Source organism: Microcaecilia unicolor, chromosome 1 (genome assembly GCF_901765095.1).
Source record: "Microcaecilia unicolor chromosome 1, aMicUni1.1, whole genome shotgun sequence".
In the NCBI taxonomy this organism is placed as follows: domain Eukaryota; kingdom Metazoa; phylum Chordata; class Amphibia; order Gymnophiona; family Siphonopidae; genus Microcaecilia; species Microcaecilia unicolor.
In genome coordinates, this window is record NC_044031.1 from 382112932 (window position 1) to 382140003 (window position 27072).

The following is a 27072-nucleotide window of genomic DNA, read 5'->3' on the forward strand; positions in this document are numbered from 1 at the left end:
CTAAAAGAAAAGTCCATAAGCCATTGTTAAGATGGACTTGGGGGAAATCCACTGTTTAGTTTTAGGATAAGCAGCATAAAATCTGTTTTACTGTTCTGGGATCTTGCCAGGTACTTGTGACCTGGATTGACCACTATTGGAAACAGGATACTGGGCTTGATGGACCTTCAGTCTGTTCTGGTATGGCAATGCTTATGTTCTTATGTTAAAAACGCTCTGCCGGAGCACCCTTTATAGAATAGTGCACAGCGTGAATTTTTCCCAGCACCTACATTTTGGTGCAATTTGCTGAATCCAGCAGAAAAAACTATTTACATAACAACCTAAGAGTAGCTACACAGGGTCAGACCAATGGTCTATCTAGCCCAATAACCTGTTTCCAACAGTAGCAAGAGACTGGGGAAACAGCTTTAGTAAATTCAGCCAAAAGTGCCTAGTAATGGAGGGAGTTTGTGTCACCGTTACTGAGGTGAGAAGAGAATTTTAAATTATTCTGTATGGTAATAGTAAACTAGTTCAGCCTGATCAGCCATTTCCAAGATTATTTTTCACCAATGCAGTATAATTATATTTTAATTTATAAATTAGTTGCCTACAGATGATCTCCAGAATACTGCAGCCTGGTTCATGATAGACTGCAGTATTCAGGACCACATAACACCACATTTGAAAGAATTTCCTTTTAACGTAGGGCATTAGATGGTTCTGGAGCAATATATCATTCAAGTTGATTATAGCTGTATGTTCCCCAAGGTATGCTATTGTCCCAGGAGGGTCATCTATTTGTGGTCTCTGCTGTTAAATTAACCAGACTGCAGGGCTTTTTCAAGGAATTATAGTGCCCCAAATCAACTTGTTTTGGCGCCTCCCCCCTTTCCACATTGCTTCCATCCTGGGCACCCTCTATATGTCCAACATCTCTCCCTTGCTCCCCCGGTCCGGTCTCTCTCTCTCCCTCCCTCCCACCACGGTCCTGTACACTTTACCTTGGTTACCAGTAGCAGCAGTAACGTGAACAGGTGGCTCTCAGCTCACCCTGTGTCTTCCCTCTGCTGCATCCTCTGATGCAATTTCCTGGGGTCCTGGGGGGAGGGGGAAGGATGTAGCAGAGGGAAGACACAGGAGCAGGATGAAAGCCACCAATTGTTCATGATGCTGCCACTGCCGGCAACCAAGGTAAAATGTACAGCACCATGGTGAAAGAGGAAGGGAGGTAGAGAGAAAAGAGGAGAGATGCTGGACTAAGTGAGGGAGGGAATGATGCTGTACTTGCAGGAAGGGGGGAAAGAAGGCTTAACCTTTAGACCAGGTGAGGTACTGGTACTGATGTCCATGGCTGGGAATTTTGGCGCTCTTTATCATCCATTGTCCTGAGCCAGTGCCTCACCTGGTCTAATAGTTAAGCCAGCCCTGCCAAATCGGCTGCTACTCACAAAACAGCTTCTTCTTGCATTATGCCCTTTCTCTGGCATCATCTACCCAAAGAGCTGAGATGAGAGGAAGACTGGTTGGTTTTCTATATCCAGCTAAAGATGTGATGTGATTGTTTCATATATACAATAAACATAGACTCGTTGATATCTTCAGGAGATGGATCTTCTTTCTGAGTCTGGTTAAAGATTGATTAGAGTTTCATATAGATAGGGAATATATTGATTGTTGTAAGTGTGACCAAAGATTCCTGTTGGTTAATTGGGATTTGGACCACCAATGGAGCCAAGGACGGAATTATTTCATAATATGAACTGTAGATCTCTAACAGCTTTCAGTAGATGGATGGATGTAGAAAGAATTAATGGTGTGCTTAACGGAGAAGAAAGAGGATAAGAGGTCCTTAGGTCATACAGATGCTCATTACTGGGCTAGATGGACCATTGGTATGACCCAGTATGGCTATTATGTTCTTATACTGAAGCTCCTCCAGTATTCGTTGATGCAAGACTCTTTACTGTGAGCTAATGGGGATTGTTAGCAACTGTACCACCAGCCTCACGGCAAATGAGGACAGCAGGAGTTTTGCCATTATAGCGAGGAACCTTTTAACTAGGAACTAAGTGGATGCCAGCAATCTGTTTCCTGTGATTCTGTGGCTACAGGGAAATCAAGCACACGTTCTATAGTGGCCAAATCATAGAAAATTTGGAACCATTAGGGCTGTGGAGTTGGAATCGGAGTCAGTAAAAATGTTCTGACTCCAGCTTCAAAATAAAATCTTACATTATAATATATGGTAAATTTATCATTTTATAATTAGATTTCTTCCTTCCTTCCTTTATTTCTTCCTTTCTGTCTTTCTTCCTTCCTTCCCTTCCTCCTGGACCTAACGTACTGCCAAATGCAAATTATATTTACCCAAACTTTAGATCCAGTACAAAAAATTTAACGCCTAAAATATCAGTAGGAGTTAGAGTCAGAGTTGGACAGTAAAAAAATAGAGGACTGGGAGTCGAAGGTTTGGTGTATTGACTTCACAGCCCTGCTGGTGATACCGAACAAATGTATAAGGAGGAAATTTCTGTAGACCAAGTTGGCTCACAATACTACAGTACCTCCTATCAAGCCTGCAGAGGACAAATTATTTTATCCTGTTGACCTATTTGTGCTAATGCCCTGTTTTGTTGTTGTTTCTGTTTTTAAAATTTTTGCAATCGTGGTTGCAACCCCAAAAGAGGAATTTGTGACCCCAACTGAGGTACTCATCCACCTTTTGGGAACCACTGCTGTAGACACATAACAGAGAATAAGCCTACAGAGTCAGAAAATGCCTACAAAATAAAAAAACAAAACACGGGGGGGGGGGGGGGGGGGGGGGGGGGGAGGGGAGGGGGGAGGAGGCGCCTGCAGTGACAGAGAAAGGAAAACAACTAGGAGGTAATCCTGAAAGAGACATATGCAGCCGGTCACACATTTGCTGACCTGCGCTTTCTCCTTTACAAACAGAACAGCATTGTTTATTTGACTGTATGCAGCTTTGACAAGCTTTGTTAACCCAAAACGTTAGGTCCAACAAAGAAAAGCTTAAGAGGAGGCAAATGTGGGGTGTTAGGGTTGGCATTCTGAAGTTTCAGAAACAAAGACAGAGACAAAAAAAGGAACTTTTCGGAGAAACAAAACCGTGTGGTTAACGGAACAGAACATCTGTCGTGTTGCCAAGCTTCTAAAGGGCCCTGCCTCTCCCAGTCCCTCCCTCTCTCTTGTCCTGTCATTGTCAGTATAAGGGCTGGGAGTTTACCAGGGAGCAGGACAGAGCTCACACAAAAGCTCACCCCAAGGGGAAATGAGATTAGAACAGAAATGAGAGTGACAAAGGGCAGGAAAGGAACACAGAACATGAGCTTTGAACAATCCACCAGCCACCAGAAGCTGCTTAACACCTCGCTGAGGGGGGAAGCAGGGGGAGGATGGGGCAATGCGGCACAACCCACCCCTCACCATGGAGAAAGCCACAGTAGAGAGGGGCGGAGGAAGCAAGCCTCACAAAGAGAGAGACCCATCTTATCAGAAAAGCAGAGCACCAGAGCTTGCCATTGCCACCTGTCCACCTCTATGCCAGTTTAAGGATTTTAGGCCTCTGTTTTTCATTGCCAGCATTGTTGGTTAGTGTCACTTTATATAGTGGCCCTGGAACAAGCTGAAATGTTTACAGGCTGTGACAGCTCTCGGCAGAGCATTCTGACAATAATGTTTGACATTGCTGGACATTAGATTTTGCGACTACAGACCATTTCCTCCTTCAGGCATTCTGTGTGTATGAGATCTGAAAAGCTCAGGTATATGAATCTGCATGTATACAACATTCCATTGGGGAAATATCTGTTGCAGGTTCCACCAAACATAAATTAGCCAACATCTGAGCCAGGCCCTTCCTGGTGACAGGCTCTGGCATGAAGAATGCCCTGTCACATGATTTAAAAGGAGAACTTCTTATTTTCTCATAAGAAGCTGAAGGCTGTTTTGTGTGGAGAAGTATAAGCTTAGAGAAGATATTTATGGAATGGCTGATAGAATTTTTAGGGCCTGAGTAGGACATGTACTGCTATTACTACTACAAATCATTTCTATTTCTTGTTCTTCATATTATACAAATGTTTTGGCCAATATTCAGCCAGCGGCAGTTAGCAGTTTTTTAAATGCAGACCATCACTGACTAGATTAGTCCCCGATATGCAGTCTCTGAATAATTCTTTTGTTGGTCCAATAAAAGGCATCGCTGCCTGCAGAGGACTGACTGAACCACAGCAGGACACTGTTCTGCCAGGTACAGCCACCTTTAAATGATTCTAGATCTGTTAACACTCCTGCAAGCAAAACTTTATATTTTGTTTCACCTTCTGTGCCCTGGGTTGACTTACTTATCTGGTCCTGAACAGCAACACCTTCTAGCATCCCTTGATGACAAAAGGCTTCAGAGGTGGCTTCAGTGTTAAAGGTCACCAACAAGCTCCTCGTTGTGAAGTAAAGATGGGAAACTACAGCTTATAGGCCACATCCAGCCCAGGGGATGTTTCCATCCAGCTCCTGACAGTGAAATGTTTCTCAGTCTGTGGTGACGTGCCATGTCTGCCTGAAGTGGCATCTGCGCTGCTAAAATGCTTCTCAGCCTGAACTCCATGTGAATTTCCCTCATCCCAGTTTAGACACTGAGGGAAGAACTCTTATTGCCCTTCCCATCCTGAGGCCCAAAGGTTTGCCCACCCCTGTACTAAAGAGAAGGTTTCAGGGGCCCTTTTACTAAGCCGCGTAAGCGTCTACGGGCGCCTAACGCATGCCGAAATGGAGTTACCGCCCAACTACCATGTGGCTGTTGTGGTAGTTTCATTTTTGGCGCGTGTCCGATAAGCATGTCTGAAAAATATATTTTATTTTCGGGCACGCGTAACGGACGCGCACCAAGTGGCATTTGGGAGCACATAGGTCATTACTGCTCGGTTACTGTGAGTCTTTACTGCTAGGTCAATTGCTGGTGGTAAGGTCTCAGATCCAAAATGGACGTGCGGCAATTTTCATTTTGCCGCACATCCATTTTCGGCAAAAATACAAAAAAGGCCTTTTTAGCAGGTACGCTAAAAAATGGATTGGAGCACCCAAAACCTGCTCCTACACTACCATAAGTCATTTTTCAGCGCACCTTTGTAGAAGGACCCCTAAGCCACTTATAAGCCCAATTTTTCTGAGAAAAGGCAGGACTTCAAGTCCACAGATGCAATGTGGCTGAATGAGGACGCTCAGCTTGTCATTCTAGGACATGGAGTTTATTGATAACCCTACTCCAAAGTCCCATCTAAGCATGTGCTTGCGTTTCCCATATCTTGTTCAATGATATTTTTCATAACATGTGTGTCATTTTTGCATATGAAACATATACCATGAAACAATACTTTGTGGTTGTTTGTCATTTTAGATAACTTTAAAGAAAATGTATGTATTTATTTATTACATTTATAATCTGCCTATTAACTAGGCCGGGAACAATAAAACACACACAATGATAAAAATGCATAACCAAATATAAAAACAGACACGGTAATAATATAATGCAATTCATACACCAAGTACAAGCCTGAATAAACCTTTGCTCAGACAGTCCTCCTCTTGTCTTTTCCTTAAAAAATTAGGTCCAGAACCTGCACCACAATCCACCCAATTTCTACACACAACAAGTTGACTTTGGCCTTCAGCTAGTGCCCCTGCCTCTGTCAGACCCTTGATCCCCTCATTTGCAAGACCCTGAGCCAGCAGCGGGAGTCCCTGTTACTTATTGCTGCTCACCTCCAGTGTAGCTCTAAAAAAATACTATGCTAGCCATTCTAGACGAATGACGGGGTGACCCAATGATTAGAACAACAACCCACAAACCTGGAAGAGCAGGGCTCATATTCCACATAAACTCTGTGCGACTTTAGTCGCTTTACCCCCCACTGACTCACCTACAATCTTATAAGCCCTCTGGGGTAGGAGCCTACCTTCTGTACCTGAACTGTAACTTGCTTTCAGCATAAGTATGGAAAGATGAATACTTATTGGTACTTCGGAGGCTCCATATGCTGGTCCTCATGCTTATTGTCTAGATGTTCTTCTCCTACTTCTGTCGTCCATTAATATCTTCATTGGAAGGCAATGACCACAAATACACGTTTACAAGTGGTAATCTGTAACCTAATTCTGGGGGGAAATCTCAAGGTCTAGGCTGATCTGGGCTCAGTGGAGGGAATCCCCATCTCTTCTATCTGCATCGCTGACCATACTGCCAAAAAGCATGGTGGCCATTTTCACCATGACGGTTGTACATGCTACTACAAGGTTTTTTCTTTGTTGTAAAACACTTTTTATTATCAAATGTAACACTTATACATTTGCAGGTGACATAAGAACCATCTTTTTTGGAAATGGAAAGTGACTGAAGATCTCATCTTTACAGAAATTGCAAATTCCTTGTCAGCACACTGATAAATCTACTGTAATCCTGTGTTCCTGGACCCTCAGTATTAAAAGCCTGAAAGTCTCCACTAAGATGCCTTTTTAACTGCAATTAGGACACACTTCTAGGAATTCTTTAGCCAAGATACAAGTGATGTTTTCATTTTACCCAGCTTGTGATCTCAGAATATGAATATGACCTCAAAATCAGATAGATTCTTTGCAGGTCATGCTACCTGGGATTGAATCAACTGCTGAATATTATACACAAGTCTCTATGTACACATCAGTCCCTGCCTCTTGACATCTTAATCTTGCAAATAATTTAGATTTTCTTGAGTACCAACGCATCTGCCAGATGCCTGCACATCACAGCATACTAAATGGCTGCCTATTGATTTTTAGCAACACCTACATTTAAAGTTGCCATCTGCCTCTATGTCCTAAGGAGCAGGTTGATCCACTCCTGGTTTTACCACATTACATACACAGAGTTGTAATTTGGCAAGATGAGAGCTACAAGCCTACGCATGCACTGGGTGGGGAAGGGGGGATGCTAGGACAGGATTAGCCTGCTTTCCATGACATGCAGTATGTAACCCAATAATTAAGGGGTTCTCAGCCAGTTAGGTTTTCAGAATATCCACAATGAATATGCACGAGATAAATTTACATGCACTACTTCCATTGTTTCCATATGTATATTCATTGTGGGTATCCTGAAAACCTAACTGCCTGGGTGTAACCCAAGTAGAGACCTCCATGAGAGCGGGCTGTGTGGGAATCCTGCGGAATCTGTTGGAAGTCCACAGGAATCCCCTCTGGGGCTAAGGGGTTCCCATGGGGACGGAAGCAGCTCCTGCAGGGTTCCCTTGGGGACAGAAGCAGTTCCTGCGGGGTTCCTGTGGAAGTGTAAGTTGCACCTGTACCAGCCTCTCACCTACCAAGTATCAAGTTCTTTGAGTGCTGCCTTCTCCTCCTCCTTGCTTTAACAGTGCAGAAGTGAAAAGTCTTCCATAACCCTCTCTGCTCCCAGGTTGAGGTACAGGCCCAGTGGTGTAGCAAGGGCGGGGCGGTGGGGGGGGGGGCGATCCGCCCCGGGTGTCAACGGGTGGGGGGGTGCTCCGCTGGCGAGTCCCTACCAGCTCTGTCCACCCTCCCTGGCGTGGACCCCCCCCCCCCCCCGACACAGTCCCCACCTGCCTACCAGCTCCATCCACCCGGCACTGTGCAGCGTGGCGCCTCGTATCTGCAGCGCTGCTGTAAAAGAAGAAAATCGCCTCGTCATCGGCCCTTCCCTCACTGTGTCCCACCCTCGAGGAAATAGGAAGTTACATCAGAGGGCGGGACACAGTGAGGGAAGGGCCGACGACGAGGAGATTTTCTTCTTTTACAGCAGCGCTGCAGATGCGAGGCGCCATGCTGCACAGTGCCGGGTGGACGGAGCTGGTAGGCAGGTGGGGACTGTGTCGGGGGGTCCACGCCAGGGGGGGTGCCGTGTTGCCCTGCACCCGGGGGGGGGGGGGGCGCACAGCAGCGATCCGCCCCGGGTGTCAGCCACTGTACAGGCCTCAGCTCTGATACAGGACACGAACATCAGAGGTCACCTGACCTACACATGCACATAGTGTCCTGTCAGCACACAGTGCCAGCGAATCAGAGGTGATTCCTTTACTTGTGCACACCAGAGTATTCAAAGTTCTATCTTCCGTTCCTTCCTTGCCTGCAGTGCTGTGGCTCAAACCCAGAAAGAGACTGAGAGAGACGACTGGAATTTTTTTTTAAGTACCATTAAATTCTTGCAGGAACAGGTAAGATTCCAGCGGGGATGATCAGATTTCTGTCTTCATGCAACTTTCTAATCCCAAGGACTGGGTTGAGAAGCCCTGCCATAATAATTAACTCTTAATTATTGTCAATGCCTTTACAGATGTACAAAAAACTTGAATGGAAACTGTGGTGTACAAAGGGAGCTAAAAATGTTAGACCATAGAAGGACTCTGTTTGACCACAGAAGGAGTACTGCAGGTCCAGAAATCAGAGGTCAGCAGTAGAATCAGTTGAAGGCTGGTAGCATTTCATATACTGTGTAAGATCCTGGCTCTCCTCACCTATTGTCAGCCACCAGATCTATAGTAGACCCATCATAAAGGGGTATATCCTTCCTCACATGGCCCAGAGAAAAAAGGCGCACCCACTGAAACATACCTTTTCTAACATTAACTCACTATGTTTGAGCGTTACCTAGGATTCAACCTACTTAGCCAAAGGAATCTTACAAATTTGTGTCTACGTACTGTTTTACGGAGGAAAAAGCCTCAACAGACTCTTTAAACAAGCTCTCTGGCTCTTAATTACCCGGAGTTCTTGCTGTCATCATTGGCAAAAAAAACCCTCTCTGTGCAGACTCATTTACTAATTGTTTTTTTTTCTACTAGTGTATTGTAGCTATCTTGCTGCTGCGTTCAAACTGCTGTCGCTTAGTCTCTCCACTCCACAGCCAATGTTGGCCAAGGTTTCGGTATTTCTTTCATTTCCTGCCTCAGGGTCCGTGGTACTGGCGACTCTATACAAAGACAGCAGTAGAATTAAAGCTAGAATACTTTCTACTAGTCACAAATATGTACTATTCTATCTGCGTTCCTCACTTCACTGCAACTTATTCTTCTCTCCGGAAGTACCTCACCACTTCCTGCTTTCATTTATATGGTGTCGTCTGATGTCATCTCTCAGAAAAAATGCACCCATTCGATTCTGGTATTCAACCCCCTAGGGTGTACAGTCTGTAATCGATAGATCCACTTCTGTTCTTGTTGCAATAACACCAGTTTTTTTGTCTCCTCCCCTGATGCTAAACTCGACCTGTTGTAGAACCACACACCGGAGGGATTCAAATGCATGCCCCTCTCTCACACAGTGTGCTACCAAAGGTGCTGTCAATTTCTTAATGTGTATATTGCTTTTGTGTTCTCCCAGCTGCATCATCAGTTTCCTCGTTGTTTGCCCCACATATAACTTATTACATGGGCATTGCACACAATACACAACAAAGTCCGAGACACAGGATGTTTTGGACCTTAATTTAAACTCACGATCAGACTGTGGGTCTCTAGATTTAGTTGTCTCTAACATTATTTCACACATGCGACATGAACCACATTTAGTGTGTCCCAATCTTCTTTGCACCAGCAACTCCAGGGGTCTCAGACTCGCCGGGGATAGTATTTCTTTCAAATTTCTTCCCCTGCTATAAGCCATCCTCACTTTCACATCCCTAAACACTGGTAATGTATGCACTATGTGCCAATGTTTGTTGATTATTGATGCAACTTTTGCTGCCATAGTGTCATACCTCCAGACACACGTCACAATTTTTTCCTCTGCATTGTCTTCTATGTTCCTCGGTATCAACAGATACTCACGGTTATTAAATTTAGCCCTTCTATATGCATTTAGAACTATTTGACTTGGGTATCCTCTCTCACACAATCTCTTTCTCAGTTCTCTGGACTTTATTTTGAAATCCTCTTCTTCTGAACATATCTTTCGATATCTTAAAAATTGGGAAAGGGGTAGGCTATCTTTCAGCTTCTTTGGGTGGCAACTTGTATAATCCAGGAAAGTATTCCTGTCCGTACCTTTTCTAAAGAACGTTGTCATTAAATCTTTGCCCATCTTACTGATCAGTACATCCAGATAGGAAATGCTTGTATGCAGTGGCGTAGCCAGAAAGCAATTTTTGGGTGGGCCAGCAGGTTGGATGGGTGGGCACCCATGCTCTGTCCCTACCCCACTCCATGCTGGACCTCTACCTTACTCCCCACATGGTCCACATCTCTCTCCTTTCCCTTCAGCCATCCCCAATCCCCTGCATATCCAGCACCTATCCCAGCCCCCCTTCTACATGTCCAGCACCTCACCTCCCCTTTCCCTCCAACACCCTGCCCGCCCGCCCGCATATGCAGCTCCTCTCCCCTTCCCCCCTGCAAATCCAGCACCTCCCCACCTCTCCTTCCCTGCAACCTCCCCCCTGCAAGTCCAGTGCCTCCTCACCTCAGTCTCCGTGTCCTACCCTCGCTGCAGCGCTTGCAATTTGCTATTGTCGGCTGACACAGCTGAGAGACGCGGCATGATGTCCTGCTCCGGGGCCTTCCCTCTGCCACGCTAATTCAACTTCCTGTTTACGCAGGGCGGAACGCATGCGGCAGAGGGAAGGTCCCGGAGTAGGATGTCATGCTGCGTCTGTCAGCTGTGTCAGGCAGCACGCCGACGATAGCAAATTGCAAGTGCTGCCGCGGGGGTGGAAAACGGAGACTGTGAGGTGAGGAGGCAGCGCCGATAGCGTTAAAGGGAAGCGCTATGGTGGGGGTGGGAGAGGGTGTGAGGAGACACGTCGGTGACGGAGGTGTTGGAGTCTTCTCTGGATGGGCCTGAGCCCAAACTGGGCGGGCCTGGGCCCATCCAGGCCCACCCGTAGCTACGCCCCTGCTTGTATGACTAGCCTCCATAGTGAATCTCAATGTCGGATGCCCCTGATTCAATTCTAATACAAATGCCTCCAGCTCAATTTTCTCTCCATCCCAAATGCAGAAAACGTCATCTATAAATCTCACCCATAATCTTATCTTCTGGTAATGGGTGGAACAATACACTTTCTTCTCCTTGAATTGTGCCACAAATAAGTTGGCTATTGAGGGGACCATTGCAACCCATGCAACTCCGATAATTGTTTAAACAATTTTCCTTCAAATTGGAAGAAATTGTTTTCCATTGCTAAAGCAGCTAGGGCAACAATGAAACTTGTGGGGACCTTTAAATTGTTCCTCTTATTGCCTCTTCTTGAGAGATAACTGTGTATAGGCTCACTATATCCATAGTGACCATCCACCATGTCTCATGGACTTCCCCATAACTCTTTAAATGGTTCAAAAAATCTGTAGTATCTTTGATGTAATATTTAGTATGCTTCACCAGAGGGCGTAAAAACATGTCTACATAAACAGATAATGTCTCCAACAAGGACCCTCTGCTGGATACTATCGGCCTCCCTGGTGAATCTGTCAACCTCTTGTGTACTTTCGGGAGAGTGTAAAAACATTAACATTAGGCACAGGTTTTATCAGGTATTAGATATGCATATCAGAAAACTGGTTTATAACTGGCTGCCAGGTTTTTGCAATCACTAGCATCTGGAGAAGAGGAAGAGAGACAAGAGGGGGGGGGGGGGGCGGTGTAATCTTGTGCACGGGTTCTCAACCCAGCCACTCAGGTTTTCAGAATATTCACAATGAATATGCGTGAAACAGATTCGCCTTCAAGGGAGACAGTGAATGCAAATCTGTCTCATGCATATTCATTGTGGATATCCAGGCAACCTAATTAACTGGGAGAGTCTCGAGGACTGGATCAAGAACCCATGGTCTACATGACTAGAAGTGGGTTTTCTGCAAGCCAACATCAAGGCTTGTTTGCCAGAGGGTCAAATATGGATTACATCATAACAAAGGTTAATATTTTCCTCTAGAGAGACAATAAATATTGATATTCAGTGGTAGAGAGATCAATATACAGAGTGCCTCATACAAGATTATTTAATATTCTCATTAAACATGCACTTAAAAAAAGAAAAAGCTTTCTAAGGAAATCTGAGAAAATAGTTTGAAAAATTGCTTTCTGAAATCCTTAAATATAATAAGGTCAGAGGCTACCAGAGTATCAACATTTATACTAAACCCTTCAAGGAGATGACTGAAAACTCCAGGCATATGACAGAGCAATTTCATGGGTTGAAAAGCTCTAGGATTTCAGAATGATTGACTTCCAATACTGTTTTCAGCCAATCCAGCGCCAAAATTGCTTTGCCTAGCCATTGAGGCATCCCTTGGACAGAATGAGACTCAAGGCCAAACATTAAGAGATTCAAGCTGTTGAGAAATGTGTTATAATGTCCCCAGCAAGCAGGATCTGGAGAGCCTAGGGGACAGATGAGTTGCAATTTGTCTGAATTTGATTTTTATTTTATACTGTTATGCCATTAAACAGCATCACCAACCAATCACAGTTTAGCCAAGCCATGTCCTGAAAACAGCTAACCAACAGAGCTCCCTAGGGTGTAATTGCAACAGTGTTGCAGAGTGAACACACAGGGATGTATAAATAATCATAGTACACGTGTCAGTAGCGGTTATAAAACGGAAAAAAAAAACAACAAATCATGAGTAAATGCAAAAGAAATACCGCACAATATGATACTCAAAACTATTTAACCATCCAGGAACGGCTCCTGGCTGGTTAAATTGCAATTGAGCACCTAACTGTGGATATTCAGCAGGAGATAACTAGTTATCTCCCACTGAATGGCTATATCGCATGACATGGGCATTTAGGCACAGGTATGCAGCGCCAAACTGGATATGTTGAGCAATCAAAATAAGCCGCTTAAATAGCAGACCTATCTTTGACCGCTAAAAAGTTAACTGGTTAGCGCTGAATATCGGCATAGCTGGCTAACTTTTTAGCAGCCAAAATAAACCCGGGTATTCAATGCTGGTTGGCGGATATGGCCCCGGCATTGAATATCTAGGTTTAACTGAAGTCACTTCACTGGCTCCCTATCCGTTTCTGCATTCAATTCAAACTTCTCTTACTGACCTATAAGTGCATTCACTCTACCACTCCCCAGTACCTCTCCACTCTTGTCTCTCCCTACGCCCCCCCTCGGGTACTCCGTTCTGTGGATAAATCTCTCTTGTCTGTCCCCTTCTCTTCTACTGCTAATTCAAGACTCCGTTCCTTTTATCTCGCTGCACCTCACACCTGGAATAGACTTCCCGACCTTTTATGTCTAGCCCCATCCTTGGCCATTTTCAAATCCAGGCTAAAAGCCCACCTCTTTAATGCTGCTTTTGACTCCTAACCACTACTCACTTGCCCTGTACCCTTTTATCCCCCTCCTCTTTAAATCCCTTACCTCTTAGTTGTTCTGTTTGTCTGTCCTACTTAGATTGTGAGCTCTTTGAGCAGGGACTGTCTTTTTATGTATGATGTACAGTGCTGTGTATGCCTTGTAGCGCTATAGAAATGATAAGTAGCAGTAGTAGTAACTCCGGCAGCAGATACCAAATGTGCTGCCCGCTGCAGGCTGAATATTGGGCCTGAGGCTTTTTTTAAATAATTGTACAATTGCCTGAAAGCACTCCAGCCTGTATATTGTAAAGAGATGGGCATCATTTACATGGTTACATTTTTGTTTTTGATCCCATGTAGCACAATACTGCCATGGCACTGTCACCTCTTGTGGATACTGTGGAATTGTCTTCCTTCCCTACTTCCCTTTCAGTTTTGTCTAATAAAGCTGTCTCACCAGGGCTAGCCCAACCACTAGGTAGACTAGGGTGGCAGAATTTGGAGGGGAGGGGACATGGCTCCAACATGATCAAGAGCCCACCCTGCCCTTGTCAAGCCTGCCACTGCTGTCTCTCACCTCCTCCTGTGGCAGCCCGAACTTAATATGTACCTTAATATTCAATTGATATACTCTGTTGAGTAAGGGGAAAAAAAAGCTCGTATAACGTAACTCAATTTGTCTAGCACCTTTGACCTTGTAGATCATACTTCGTTATTAAATATCTTGAGCAATATCAGTTTAACAGGGAATGTTCTAAATTGGTTGCAAGGTTTTTTGTCTGCAAGATCCTATTCTGTGAAGTTGAATATTTGCAGAGTTGGGATTTTTACTTTATTTTTGTTACATTTGTACCCCGCGCTTTCCCACTCATGGCAGGCTCAATGCGGCTTACATATTGTATACAGGTACTTATTTGTACCTGGGGCAATGGAAGGTTAAGTGACTTGCCCAGAGTCACAAGGAGCTGTCTGTGCCTGAGATGCGGTCTGTGGGGTCCCCCAAGGTTCTCCTTTGTCCCCAGTCATTTTTAATGTTCTTAAGGCATTTCTGGGTTATAAATTAAAAGCAGCTAGTTATAAATCTTATACTTATGCAGATGATATAACTATTCTTATCCCAACAGACATCGATCTGATAAAAAACAGTTTTGCAAATACTCAAGCTGGATGCACCATATGCTCCCTGGAGTAAACAGAGGATGTCACATGGGGGCTGAGTGAACAGAACACCTCATTTGAGCCCATGTGTGGGGCCAGGGAGGTCCTGTTCTGTTAATCTCCTTAACTGGTGGGGCAGTCTGCTCTAATAAAGAATGATACAGAGAAAGAGCTTCAGGGGCTGAAATTTTTAATTTAAAATAAATGGAAGAAGTCTGAGCCAGATATGGGAAAGAAACTGGCAAATTGTCTCTTATTTGTTTTAATCTCTTCTTTTATTCAGGCTCAGGAGACTCTGTTGGCATGATAATCCCTACATGCGTTGCCAAAGTAATAAAAGAGAGGAAAAACTATGTTACACACAGATACTCGGTTTTCCTTTGGGTCACATTGGAGCAGCAGGATCCAGGCATTACCATACACTTGCTCCTTAGGAGGAACATCAGCTGTCGCCCGTTCTGACACTACGATCATTTTACCTTCCCTCCGAAGGAATATGACCAGTATTTTGCTGGCACAGAGAAACAGAGCGGGGTTCACACTCTCCACAGCAATCGGACACAACAAAAATGGGGTGGAGAGGGCCCAGTGTGAAGAGATCATTTGTTTTGGAGCATCTTACCCTTGCGTGTGGCGACTGATCTCTTGACATTGGGCCCTCTCCACCTCATTTTTGTTGTGTTAGTATTTTGCTGGCGTTAGACGCATCCAGTACCATTCCCCTGCCTTTAAAACACCTGCAGGCTGTATATCAGCTCCACCTGCTCAATTGAACAGAGATAACACAGAACAGCACTCCTAACGCCTGGTGGCAGCTACTGGAGCTTGCAGCATCTTTCACCTCTTACCTGATCCATCGCCCGGGATATCCAAGTGTCTAGCAGGATTTCCAGCCGGGACTGATGAAATCTCTCGGTGGTTTTGACAGCAATAAAGATATCTTGGAGTTCCAGGCCCCGTGGAGGAGGAAGCTGGCTGGGCCTCTGCTCCGGATCCCCTCTAATTCCCTGCAGGAGTCCACGTTTCTGCAGCTTTGAGCTTTCAAACCCTTCTTCTGGGTGACCCGTCTCAGGTTGGGGCCCCAGAGACAGAAGAAGCACGCAGCCGAGAGTGAACAAAGCCCCCCAGAGCCTGCTGTGTACCCGGCGCATCTCAACTGGGACTGAGCAGAGCTCCAGATCTGAAATCCCCCCAGTTGAGCAAGGGTCTGGGGAGGGGAGACAGATCACACCTCCCCCACACACAACTGCTCTGACAGCACCGAAAAGAAACAGATCCCCCACTCCCTCCCCCGGAATTAGGATGCCACCTGGTATCCAGCAGTTGGGAGGCAGTTACACACACAAAAAAAGTTGCTGCAAGATAATAAAGGAAATGAATGAAAAGTGGTAACCGAGGCAGCCAGAAAGGGTAAAAAGAGAAGCAGAGTTGCCTGAAAGTGGAAACCCCCTCTCCCTCCCCTAAGAGAGCAGATGCTGAGAGCAGCAGGACAGAAAACAGACACGATCGCCCCAGATGGCTGTACAACAGAACACGGGCATGAGCTGAAAGCAGGGGCAGGTGAAAGAGTTACAGAGTGCAGGTAAAAGATCTCCCCAGCCCAGCGTGTAGTACAAGAGCCACCCAGTTGGCAGCCTATTGATGCACCCACCGTGCGTGACCCTCTCTGTGCACCTGCTATCATATCTCCCGCCCCCCTCCCCGCCAGCCAATCAGCGCTGCCGAGGCGCGTGGCTGCAGCTGTAGCCTGCGTGTGAGCGAGCCGCCCCAGGGCCACGAGGTATACAAAGAGAGGCGAGGATGAAGGCAGCAAGCAAATCATTTATTAAATAGAAGTAGCAGTCCACTACTCCCCTGACGACGCTTTCAGTATTTTTTATTTCGTTTTTACCAACCGTGCTTCTTTCTCTTTCTTTTTCATTTTAATATTAACGCTGAAAATCATCCCTCCCCACTCTGAGACCCAAATAAATTAGTTTACCAGATATTATTACTTTGTACAACACAACATAACAAAAGAAAAATCGATTAACATTTTAAATTGTTGTTAAAACTGTTCAAGGGTCTCGAAGTTTGAGCCTGACTCAAACCTCACTTGCCCCACAGACAGGTCTTGTGGAAATCATAAGACTAAGCCACCATCAGTGGCTATCTTGGGTCACAAGTACCCGACCAAGCCCAAAAAGTGCATCTATTTCTGATCTCATTCCCAGGATAGGTGATGACTAGTGCAAATATGCCTGGTCAATAATTATTTTATAGACTTCCTCCAGCAATTTGTCCAAACTTCTCTTAAATCCAAAATTCGATTGTAAACCCTCCAGGGAAATATCTAGCGTACCCCAATGTAACTTACTGCCAGTGACTACTGAAAAGACAAAAGTTAACACGCATTTAAAACACAAAAATGAAAGAAAGAAGAAAAAACTACTGTGCCAGTATCCTTGACCACGTTCTCCGGCAACAGATTGGACAGTTTAATTATGTGTTGTGTGAAAAAAATACTATATTTTATATAGCCTTGCCTCAGCTACCCTAGACTGTAAGCTTTTTTTCAGCAGGGATTTACTGTGTCTGAATTCTAATAATGCTGTAACCTGCCTTAAGTATTCTTTGGAAAGGTTGGCTAAAAAGAGACCAGTAAAAAAAAAAAAAAATTACCTACAACCTATTTGTTGACCTTTATTTCTTTCTTTAAAGTTTAAAAGACAGAACGTGGGGCCCTCAAGCTGTATGTCTTGCACTGTACATAGATGTACACATAGACCGCCATCCCAGCCACATCTAAATGGCTCTTTACTGCTGCAAGTACACGCCATAGGCCCTTTGTAATTGGTCTTTTGCGCCTAATATAAATTCTTATTGTTAATTACTCCATGCCTGGCTGGATTCTCTACATGGAACACGTTACCCTACAGGAAAATAGGAGGGAGGTGGTGCACAGCAGAGTTGCAAATGAGTGTTTCTCTCTCTCTATCCTGACCTACACCCCTCACTTGAGGTTAATGTTTGCCTACATTTCTTTCCATTTGTTGTAAATGTCCCTCTATAATTAGTTTTCGACCATGGCGAAACGTTCTTTATGCTCTGGAGTCAGCAGCAGTTTACTCCAGGCCACTGTGCACAGTGATGATTCACAGAGGTTTCCCTGCACCACTCCCCATCCTTCCTGCCCCCTGTCAGTAACACTGCTCCCTCCCCTGCTTGCTTCAGACAGACAGACGTAGCAGCAATGCAGAGCAGAGAAATTGATTTACTGATGCCAGGACACCGCTTCCTACTGTCACGGTTTCACCCACACCTCCCCCATTCCTGCCGCTTATGCTCTAAGAATTGTTTGGCCCAGACTGCTCGGTAATAAATTCCAAGCTCCGATTTGCTGGAGGTGATGGATGCCAGCTCTTACAGCCAGCAGTGCTTCCAATTGCTTTCCCATTTCCCTGAGGGTCAGAGGAGCGGGGCTGGAAGAATCTACATACCAGAAACATCGAGCAGCAGCATTGCAGACTGTTCAACTCTTTTTAACCCCCCCCCCCCCCCCCAATCTTATCCTATTTTGCCTCTCATGCTTTTTCACCCCTCACCCCATCTTTCCCCCCTCGCTTCTCTCTCCTCATACTCATGATTGTCTCTCTTTCTCAGTGTGTGTGTGTATTTCTGTCCTTCCCCAAATTTATCTTTTCCTCTGTGTCCTTCTCCTTTCTCTCTGAAATAAGTCTCTTTTGTATGGATGCCCCTGGGATAATTCTCTCTCTCTCTCTTTAAAAAGGTTCAGAAAACGAATGGGTGAGAAAGAGTGGGAGAGACAAAATGGAGAGGTTAAATTTCAGATCCACATTGTCCTGGCTCCTTGCTCCCAAGTCACTCTTTGAAAACCTGCTCTGTTTCTATGGTAAGGTGATCCTGGCCACCTATGCCTCTGGGAGTCCCGGGTGTGCCCCCAGCATCTCCTGTTGTGCTGGGTTCAGCCTTTGTTCCTCTGCAGAATAGCAAGTGAGCTGGGCGCAGATGGTAAGCAGCTTCTGGAATGAAGAGGTAATGAGAGAGGGGGGGGGGGAGGGAGCACAGCTTTGAATGAAAGATACTGGTGAGAGCTACACAGGTTCTGGAAATCTGGGGGGACAGTGTAGTCTCCCTTTACAACATCTACCAAAGGCTCACCCAAGAGGAGTGCAACCCATACACTCACATGCAAAACCATTCCTTATCCAAGCTCTCCATAAGAGAGACATAGAAATAGAGAGCTCGGCTGTGTAACTGGACAGCAAGGGAGCTCTCAAGTATGGCCATAAACAGACAAAGCTACAGAAGCTGATTACTGAAAAAAAAAGTGATTCAGCTGCAGTACTGTGCACTCTCACATAGAAGATGTAAGCTGGGTTTCTGAATCCAGCTTTAGTGGGGATGAGAATGCAGCAGAGACAGTGGAAGCATGGGTGGGAGGCACTTTCAGCCATTGCATCATAGTGACACAGGGCTAGATGAACTAAAGGGTTGGCTAATCACAATAACATAGTAAATGATGGCAGATAAAGACCTGTGTGGTCCATCCAGTCTGCTCAACAAGATAAACTCATTATACATGGTATGCAGTACTTTATATGTGTACCCGAGTTTGATTTGTCCTTGCCATTTTTAGGGCACAGACCGTAGAAGTCTGCCCAGTACTGATCTTGTACTAAAGTTTCTGAAGTTAATGTCGAAGACCCTTAAAATTTACACTCCAGCCCATCAATTTCTATTCAGTCACACTCAGGGCACAGACTATAGAAGTCTGCCCAGCACTGGTTTTGCTTCCCAATTACAGGTACTGCCACCCAATCTCCGCTAAGATTCCATGGATCCATTCTTTCTAAACAGGATTCCTTTGTGTTTATCCCACGCATTTGAATTCCGTTACCGTTTTCATCACCACCTCCCGTGGGTGGGCATTCCATGTATCCCCCACCCGGTTCAAAATGGACCCTGCTGGCACGTTCACATACTTGGTTTTCTCCACTAATCAAATGCAGCATCAATGACACCCTGACTCAAGTTGGCCCATTCCTCAGTCAGACACTACTTGAGGTCATCAGTGTCATGAATCAACCTTTCATAAACATGCTGCTGCATAAGACCCCCAAATCTTGTAATCAACAGGGTTCAGGTCTGGACTGTTAAGGGGCCACAAGTCTGAAGAGATGAAATCCAGAGTCATTCTCTGCAGTAGCTGGATGGTTTCAGAAGCACGATGAGCAGATGTACTGTCATGCTGAAACATAAGTATTGCCAGCGATATACTGAATAGCTGGTAGCAGTTGATGTGATAGCTACAGTTCACGATAGTACTTGGCATTAATCTTTGCACCTGGATCAACAAAGAAAAGCTTCATGCATCCCATTTTGGACACTCCAATGGAGACCATGACCAATTTACTGAACGTTGAGTGAGTACGTAGAAGATGATCAGCAGCAATATCATGCTTCTTCACTGCAGTCGGTGAGTAAAGTTGGTAATTTTGGATGTTGATAGGTGGCTCAACCACAAAACATTTCTCATCCGTAAACCAAATAAAATTAACAGCATGCGGGGGGACCTTGCTGTGTCATATCTTCTTATCTGTTGTGCTCATCTCCGCCTAAGACACTGTAGATCAAGATCACTGTGGATGATTTGAAACACCATTGACTGTGAAATGCTAGTTGCTCGACTAGTTTGATGAATGACTTGTGAGTTTTAGGTGCATCCTCATGACTCACACAAGTTCTTCAACTGTTGCAATGTTTTCTTCAGTATGAACTGATCAGGCCCTGCCACTTCCTGACTTGCAATCAGTTGAGCCCCTTTCTCACAATTTCTTCAAAACATATTCTTTGGTTACCCTCTCCCACCTCTTTTCTGGAAAATCATGTACCAGTCTATGAGAGCCATAACCTTTCTCCAGATAGAAATTCTTAATAAGAATCTGATCCTTCTGACTAAAAACAATGGCAACTATATGGTTTGAAGTAAAATGGCTTCCATGTGTATCATTTATGATAATTGCTAGGTGGTGGTGACATCATTTGGTGAGATGGCCAGCATGAGTGTAGGCTTATTGCAAATTTATTCAGGATGATATATTCCAAATTATATTTAAAGTGGCCATGTTTTGACAGAGTTATGCAGAAAACAAACTTTATTTATTTATTTATGCATTCTTGTATCCCACTACCATCCAAAAGCAAGTTTCAGTTCAAAGTGGCTTACAATTTACTGTAAAATTACAAGAATGTTTTACAATTTTGACTTAAAAGAGGACCTAAGTGGCTTGCATGGTTAGGTATAGAATTTTTTGAGTTCTTTTCTGAACTGAAGATAGTTATAGATGTGTCTGATGGCTTTTCGTAACGATCCCAGGTAGTTGAATCCTGCTGTGTAGATGGTTCTGTACATTATGTTTCTGCAGTTGGGTAGGTAAAGAAGTAGGTAGCTTCTGGTTTCTGGGCTTGCGTTTATTGGTGGTTAGTTCTATCATGCCTTGCATGTATCCAGGTACCATTCCAAATAGTATTTTGAAAATGAGGGTGTTGGCTTTGAAGATTAGTCTTGCTTTGACTGGCAACCAGTGTAATGATTCGAGTAGTATTTTGAGTTTTTGAAAATCATCTTGCTGCTGTGTTTTGGATGGTTTATAGTGAGTGTAGTGTGCTTTCCTTACACCCTGTGTATGCCATATTACAGTAGTCTAATTGTGATAATATCGTTGATTTTCAAAAGACAAAGCACAGAATCCCTCTACGACAGAAAATTACAGCAGACAAAAGCTGAACGAATCCACCACTGGAGATATTATCCAACAGTCTTATTGATGCAGATAATTTTTCATAATTTTGATTCATCTTTGCATAAGCATTCTCAAACTTCACCCTCTGCTTTCAGTATATTTGGTAACAATACTATATATGTATGATCTATACTTGTTTTATTCTTTTACAACATCAGCATTGTATTATATAACTTATTTTTAATTTATTTTCAATTTTTGTACAATTAAAGTATATTATGCCATGGTTTTTAACTGAGACTTTTTCTTTATTATATATATTTATAATTGTTTTATTTTCATTTTTTATTATTATTTATTTGTTGGTATTTGGTTATTATTCATTTGTTTAGATGTTTTTAAGCATATTGTGTATTTTCAAACAGTAATATAGATGTTTTATTCATCTTTTTATTCATAGAGTTTATTATTTGACCCCTGATGTATGTGCTAGTACGCACCAAAACACGGACCGTGTCAGGTCCCTTCTTTATCTGCATCAATAAAAGATTGTTAGATAATATCTCCAGTGGTGGATTCGTCCTTGTTCAGCCTCTACTAGTATCGTTGATTGTACCATTATCCGGAATGATTGTTTGGGAAAATAGTCTGTTATCCTTCTAAGGTTCTAAAGTGTTCTGAAACATTTTGATGTTACTGCTGATACTGATTGTCCATTGATAGATGTCTAGAATAATTCCCAGTATTTTCAGTTGTGTTTTGAATTCGTATGTTTGATTGTTGATTATGAAATTTTGGTGAACCGTGGTGTTGTGCAGACTGGATAGGACCAGGAATTTGTTTTTTTTCTCTGTTTAGTTTGAGTTATCAATTCAGTAGACAGTCATCCCAATGTAAAGTTTCCCATGTGATGACTAGCAGTCTTTTGTGGTCATCTCTGCTTTAAAGTGTCCAAACTCATCATAGTGCTGTTTGGCTGGAGGCCAGTAACCAGTTCAACAAGCACAAGCAATTCTACTGTTGTGGTTTTTTTTTTAAACACAGTCTCCCCGATATTCAAGCTATTTAACCAGCTAGTAACTGCTCCTGGCTGGATAAATAGCACTTAACTGGCTAAGCGCTAATGTTCAGCACGAGCTAGCTGGTTATCTCCACTGAATATTTGCACGTAGCTCATTGCAGCTGACTATATTGTGCACTATGACTGGCTAGCTGTGAATATTCAGCGCTTTGTCAGCTAAGTTTAGTGGCCAAATTGGACTGCCTGAATAGCAGTCCTGTCTTTGGCCGCTATAAATTTAGCCGGCTAATGCTGAATATTAACTTGGCCGGTTAAGTTTAAGCTGGCCCAAACAACCCGAATATTCAATGCCTGCCACTGGAAATGGCCCGGCCTTGAATATCCCATGGAGATGTAATAAAACAGGAAAAGAAAGTGATGTATCTAGCCCATTATATGAGCTGGATGTCAGGCAGAGCTTGCTGGCAGTAGGCAGATCAGCTTGTTGCCATTTTCATTTGCCCAAACAATTACAAACGATATTGAACACAATAGCAAAAGATTATTAGAATAACGGACTGCCTGTGCATAGTCCATCTGTAAAATATCTACAGCTGTTTCAGTTGGAAAGGAGGAGGTCTGTTTGCTCTGTTTTGAGTGTATAGGGATGGCTTCAACATGTTGACATCACTTAGAGGGGCATAATCGAAAGGGGCGCCCAAGTTTCCTGAGGACGTCTTTGCAGGACGTCTCGGCAAAGGGGCGGGGAAACCCATATTATCGAAACAAGATGGGCGTCCATCTTTCATTTCAATAATACGGTTGGGGATGCCCAAATTGCAAAATTTAGGTCAACCTTAGAGATGGTCGTCCTTAGAGATGGTCGTCCCCGATTTTCGCCGATAATGGAAACCGAGGACGCCCATCTCAGAAACAACCAAATCCAAGCCCTTTGGTCGTGAGAGGAGCCAGCATTCGTAGTGCACTGGTCCCCCTGACATGCGAAGACACCAACCGGGCACCCTGCAGTGGACTTCAGAAATTGCTCCCAGGTGCATAGCTCCCTTAACTTTGGTGCTGAGCCCCCCAACCCCCCCCCCCAAAAAACCCACTCCCCTCAACTGTACACCACTACCATAACCCTTAGGGGTGAACGGGGGCACCTACATGTGGGTATAGTGGGTTTCTGGTGGGTTTTGAAGGGCTCACATTTACCACCACAAGTGTAACAGGTAGAGGGGGATGGGCCTGGGTCCGCCTGGCTGAAGTGCACTGCACCCACTAAAACTGCTCCAGGGACCTGCATACTGCTGTCATGGAGCTGGGTATAATATTTGAGGCTGGTATATAGGCTGGCAAAAAATATTTTAAAAAATTGTTTTGAGGGTGGGAGGGGGTTAGTGATCACTGGGGGAGTAAGGGGAGGTCATTCCCGATTCCCTCTGGTGGTCATCTGGTCATTTAGGGCACATTTTCGAGGCTTGGTCGTAAGAAAAAAAGGACCAGGTAAAGTCATCCAAGTGTTCATCAGAGACACCCTTCTTTTTTCCATTATCGGTCGAGGACGCCCATGTGTTAGGCACGCCCCAGTCCCAGCTTCGCTACGCCTCCGACACGCCCCCTTGAATTTTGGTCATCCCCACGATGGAAAGCAGTTGAGGACGCCTAAAATTGGCTTTCAATTATACCGATTTGGGCGACCCACTGAGAAGGACGCCCATCTTATGATTTGTGTCAAAAGATGGGCGTCCTTCTCTTTCAAAAATAAGCCTGTTAGTCTCCTGTTTTATTAAACCTGCTTAGAATATCCAGCCTCAGCACTGACTGCGGCGCTTAGCCAGCCTGCCTCCCAAGGACTGAATATCAGCCTGTGTGTGTATATATATATGCTGACTGCCACACCAGCGCTGCCCTGGAGAGTATAGGGAAGGGAGGGAAACTACTAAACATCTCAGGTAGTGAAGCAAGGGTATCAGAAAGTGGTGAAGACTTGAGGGGGGGGGGAAGATATGCTGGACACCATGGGGGGGGGCAGGTAGGGAAGAAGAGAAATGCTGGACACTAAAGGGGAAGGAGGAAAGGAAGAACAGACATGCTGGACTAGGGAAGGGAAGGGGAGATGCTGGACATGGTGGGGATGACAGGGCCTTGAGCTGCCTCTTGATGGAGGGATGCATGGCTGACGATTTGCCTATGTCGTCATTCACCTCCCATATGCAAGACGTAGCCTGTGAGCTGTAGCTTGTCCACCTCTGGTCTATCTGTAAAACATTTAGCACATTCTGACTCCTAATAGGCTGTCCAAGAGTTCCAGTATACCAGGTTCTGGAAGGAGCCATAATCTCTAGCCCCCGGCCTACAATTGTTTCTGCAATAGCTAAGCTAGATGATACGGATCATTATATAACATGGGAGAAAATACGCAGGTGATTGTGTCTGAAGGCTTATGGCACTGTAATCCAGTTCTGATTGAGCTGGAAGCCCAGAGGAGGGGAGGAGTCTGCTGAACCAAAGAGAAGAGAGAGAGAAAAATAGGAGAAGGGAAGGGGGAAAGCAAAAGAAATGAGTTATGATGAACTGGATATATTTATTTGTTTCTTGTTGCTGCACTTCAATTGAATAAAAAAACATATTGAAACATAAATTATATGTCTACGAGGCAATATTTAGTTGCTCAGCAAATAAATCATGCATCTAGTTCAGCCACACAAATAGCAGATATAACTTGAAATATTCATAGTAACTTAGTAAATGACGGCAGATAAAGACCTGAACGGTCCATCTAGTCTGTCCAACAGTCACACTCATTATCAAGTCATGATTAAACCAGCAATGAATATGATATAAAATACTTGATCATTCAACTGAGATGGTTAAAATTATACACGGATATTCAGCAACACTACCTAAACGAACAGCATCGCTGAATATACGTAAGACTGGAAAATGTCTAAGACGTTTCAAATTATATTATTGACCTCACAGTGGGTGCACAGAGTAGTGTACATGGAGATACAACATAAACAGAATGTACTTAGTGAATTTTCAAGACCACCAGCAAAAAAGAGTGAGGCACAATTTACTAGGGAAGAAAGCAAACACTGGAAGAAAGGATCAAACGGGTTTCCAGACTTACTCGCCAAGGGGAGGGCCATCCCCCCCCCCCGAGTCAGACCCACCCCTTCAGTGGCAGAATAGGCCAATGAGAGAAGAATTGGATGTGGTATCGACATCCGCACTGCCTAGAACCTATCTTAACCTGAGGCCTACTAAAATAAAGTTAGGCCTCATTACACCAGTACAACTCACTCACTATCATCACAAGGACACACTTGCTGAGCTGATAGCCAAGTAGCAAAAGAATATGAAAGAGATAGAAAAGAGCCAGAAAAGAGAAGAAAAAATGGGACATAGTATCCTAATGGTTAGAGCAGCTGCTGGGGAACTGGGTTCAATTCCTGCTGTAGCTCCTTGTGACAACCCTCCAATGTCCCAGGTACAAAATAAGTACCTCTATATAATATGTACACTGCTTTGATTGTAACTACAGAAAGGCGGTATCAAATCTATACCCCTTCCCTTTGTGCAGCTGGGGTGAGGAAACACTTTCAAAATCTTCAGTGAACACAACAAAACCCAAATGTAATTCCTGTTCTGCTTTTTAGTGTACAGTGTTTAATTTTCAATCGTTTTTTTTTTTTTTTTACCACAGAGGCTGTTCACTGAGTTCATGGTTTTACAAACACTGCAGACATTGCTGTGGCTGTTAAAACACACTTCGGAGATCACTCCCCCTCCCACCAGAAGCTGTATCTTTTTACCACCATTCTCCACTGTAACATCTGTCCATATTACACTGCATTAAACCAGCAGAGCAATCCCAAGGATCAGAGGCAGCTGCATTGGGAGGAAGGGGGACCTCTTCCTCAAAATACTACACACAGTCCAGGGTAAAGGGTAGAAGATGTCTCTGTATAGTCCCTTGTCCTACCCTGACAGAGCACTGCTATCTCCTCCTCCCCCTGCCACCCACCCTGAAATCACATTAAGTAAGAAATATTTTAATACGATGACTACTGGTGTCTCCGCTCATAGCTTATCCTGCTCGATCCATACTATCTTCCCCTGCTCCTGGAAAATGCGTCCTCGCATCCCTTTTACAAGGTCCTCAATTCGAGACCAGGAGTGGAGCTCCAGGCTGGTACAGGGATATGGCAAGCATGTCAGCTCTTCACTTTCCAGGTGGCACCGCCTCAGAATATCGACCTCACTCTGCTCTGGTTCAGTTGCCAGGCTCCTGACAGCCAGAAAGGGGGCAAGAAATGAACAACATTTCCAAGTTAATTCAGACTAGAGAATTTCTGATATATGAAAATGTGACATTCAGATTGATACATGAATTAAAAAGATCCCTGCTGCATGTATCAATTTGTGAGGGGGACAGAGTGGGGAAAACAACCCTTGCTGGTATAGGATGATCCATTTTTTTTACTGTGCCCTTCAACAAAAAGGTATCAAATCCAATGTATTTCACTGTGGCTCGAACACAGGTCCATCTATCATCACAGGTCCCTTGTAATTAGCATTCAACATTCAACCAGGACACAGAGTTCCTGTATGCTCCCCCCTTATGGCTCATGCTTATCCACCCTTCCCTAATACACGTTTGGAACTGGAAGTATTTTCATACCTACCTGAACTTTTTGATGTTTTTCTCTGTCACCCTGACATGGATAACGATGGGAACAATATCATTGCTAATTAAATCCCTCACACCCTGCATTCCGAACTCCAGCAGGCAGTGTTTATTCTGAAAAAAAAAAATCCAATATAATCTGCTTATTA

At 44.3% G+C, this 27072-nt stretch overlaps 2 protein-coding genes across 3 annotated transcripts in view; both read right to left on the minus strand.

Moving 5' to 3' along the window:
- The window catches only part of MFNG (MFNG O-fucosylpeptide 3-beta-N-acetylglucosaminyltransferase), a 67743-nt gene extending 51677 nt beyond the window's left edge, over window positions 1–16066 (minus strand). Inside the window, exon 1 of the mRNA XM_030210277.1 lies at window positions 15330–16066. Coding sequence (XP_030066137.1) covers window positions 15330–15632 — 303 coding nt within the window. The 5' untranslated portion in view covers window positions 15633–16066. The remainder of the gene's footprint in view (window positions 1–15329) is intronic.
- Window positions 16067–25920: 9854 nt separating this feature from the next.
- The window catches only part of CARD10 (caspase recruitment domain family member 10), a 188378-nt gene continuing 187226 nt past the window's right edge, over window positions 25921–27072 (minus strand). For both annotated transcript variants that reach the window (XM_030210306.1, XM_030210298.1), the window contains 2 exons: window positions 26922–27037; window positions 25921–26524 (listed from right to left, as the gene is read on the minus strand). In XM_030210306.1, the coding sequence (XP_030066166.1) occupies window positions 26317–26524; window positions 26922–27037 (324 nt within the window). In that variant the 3' untranslated portion in view covers window positions 25921–26316. The remainder of the gene's footprint in view (window positions 26525–26921; window positions 27038–27072) is intronic.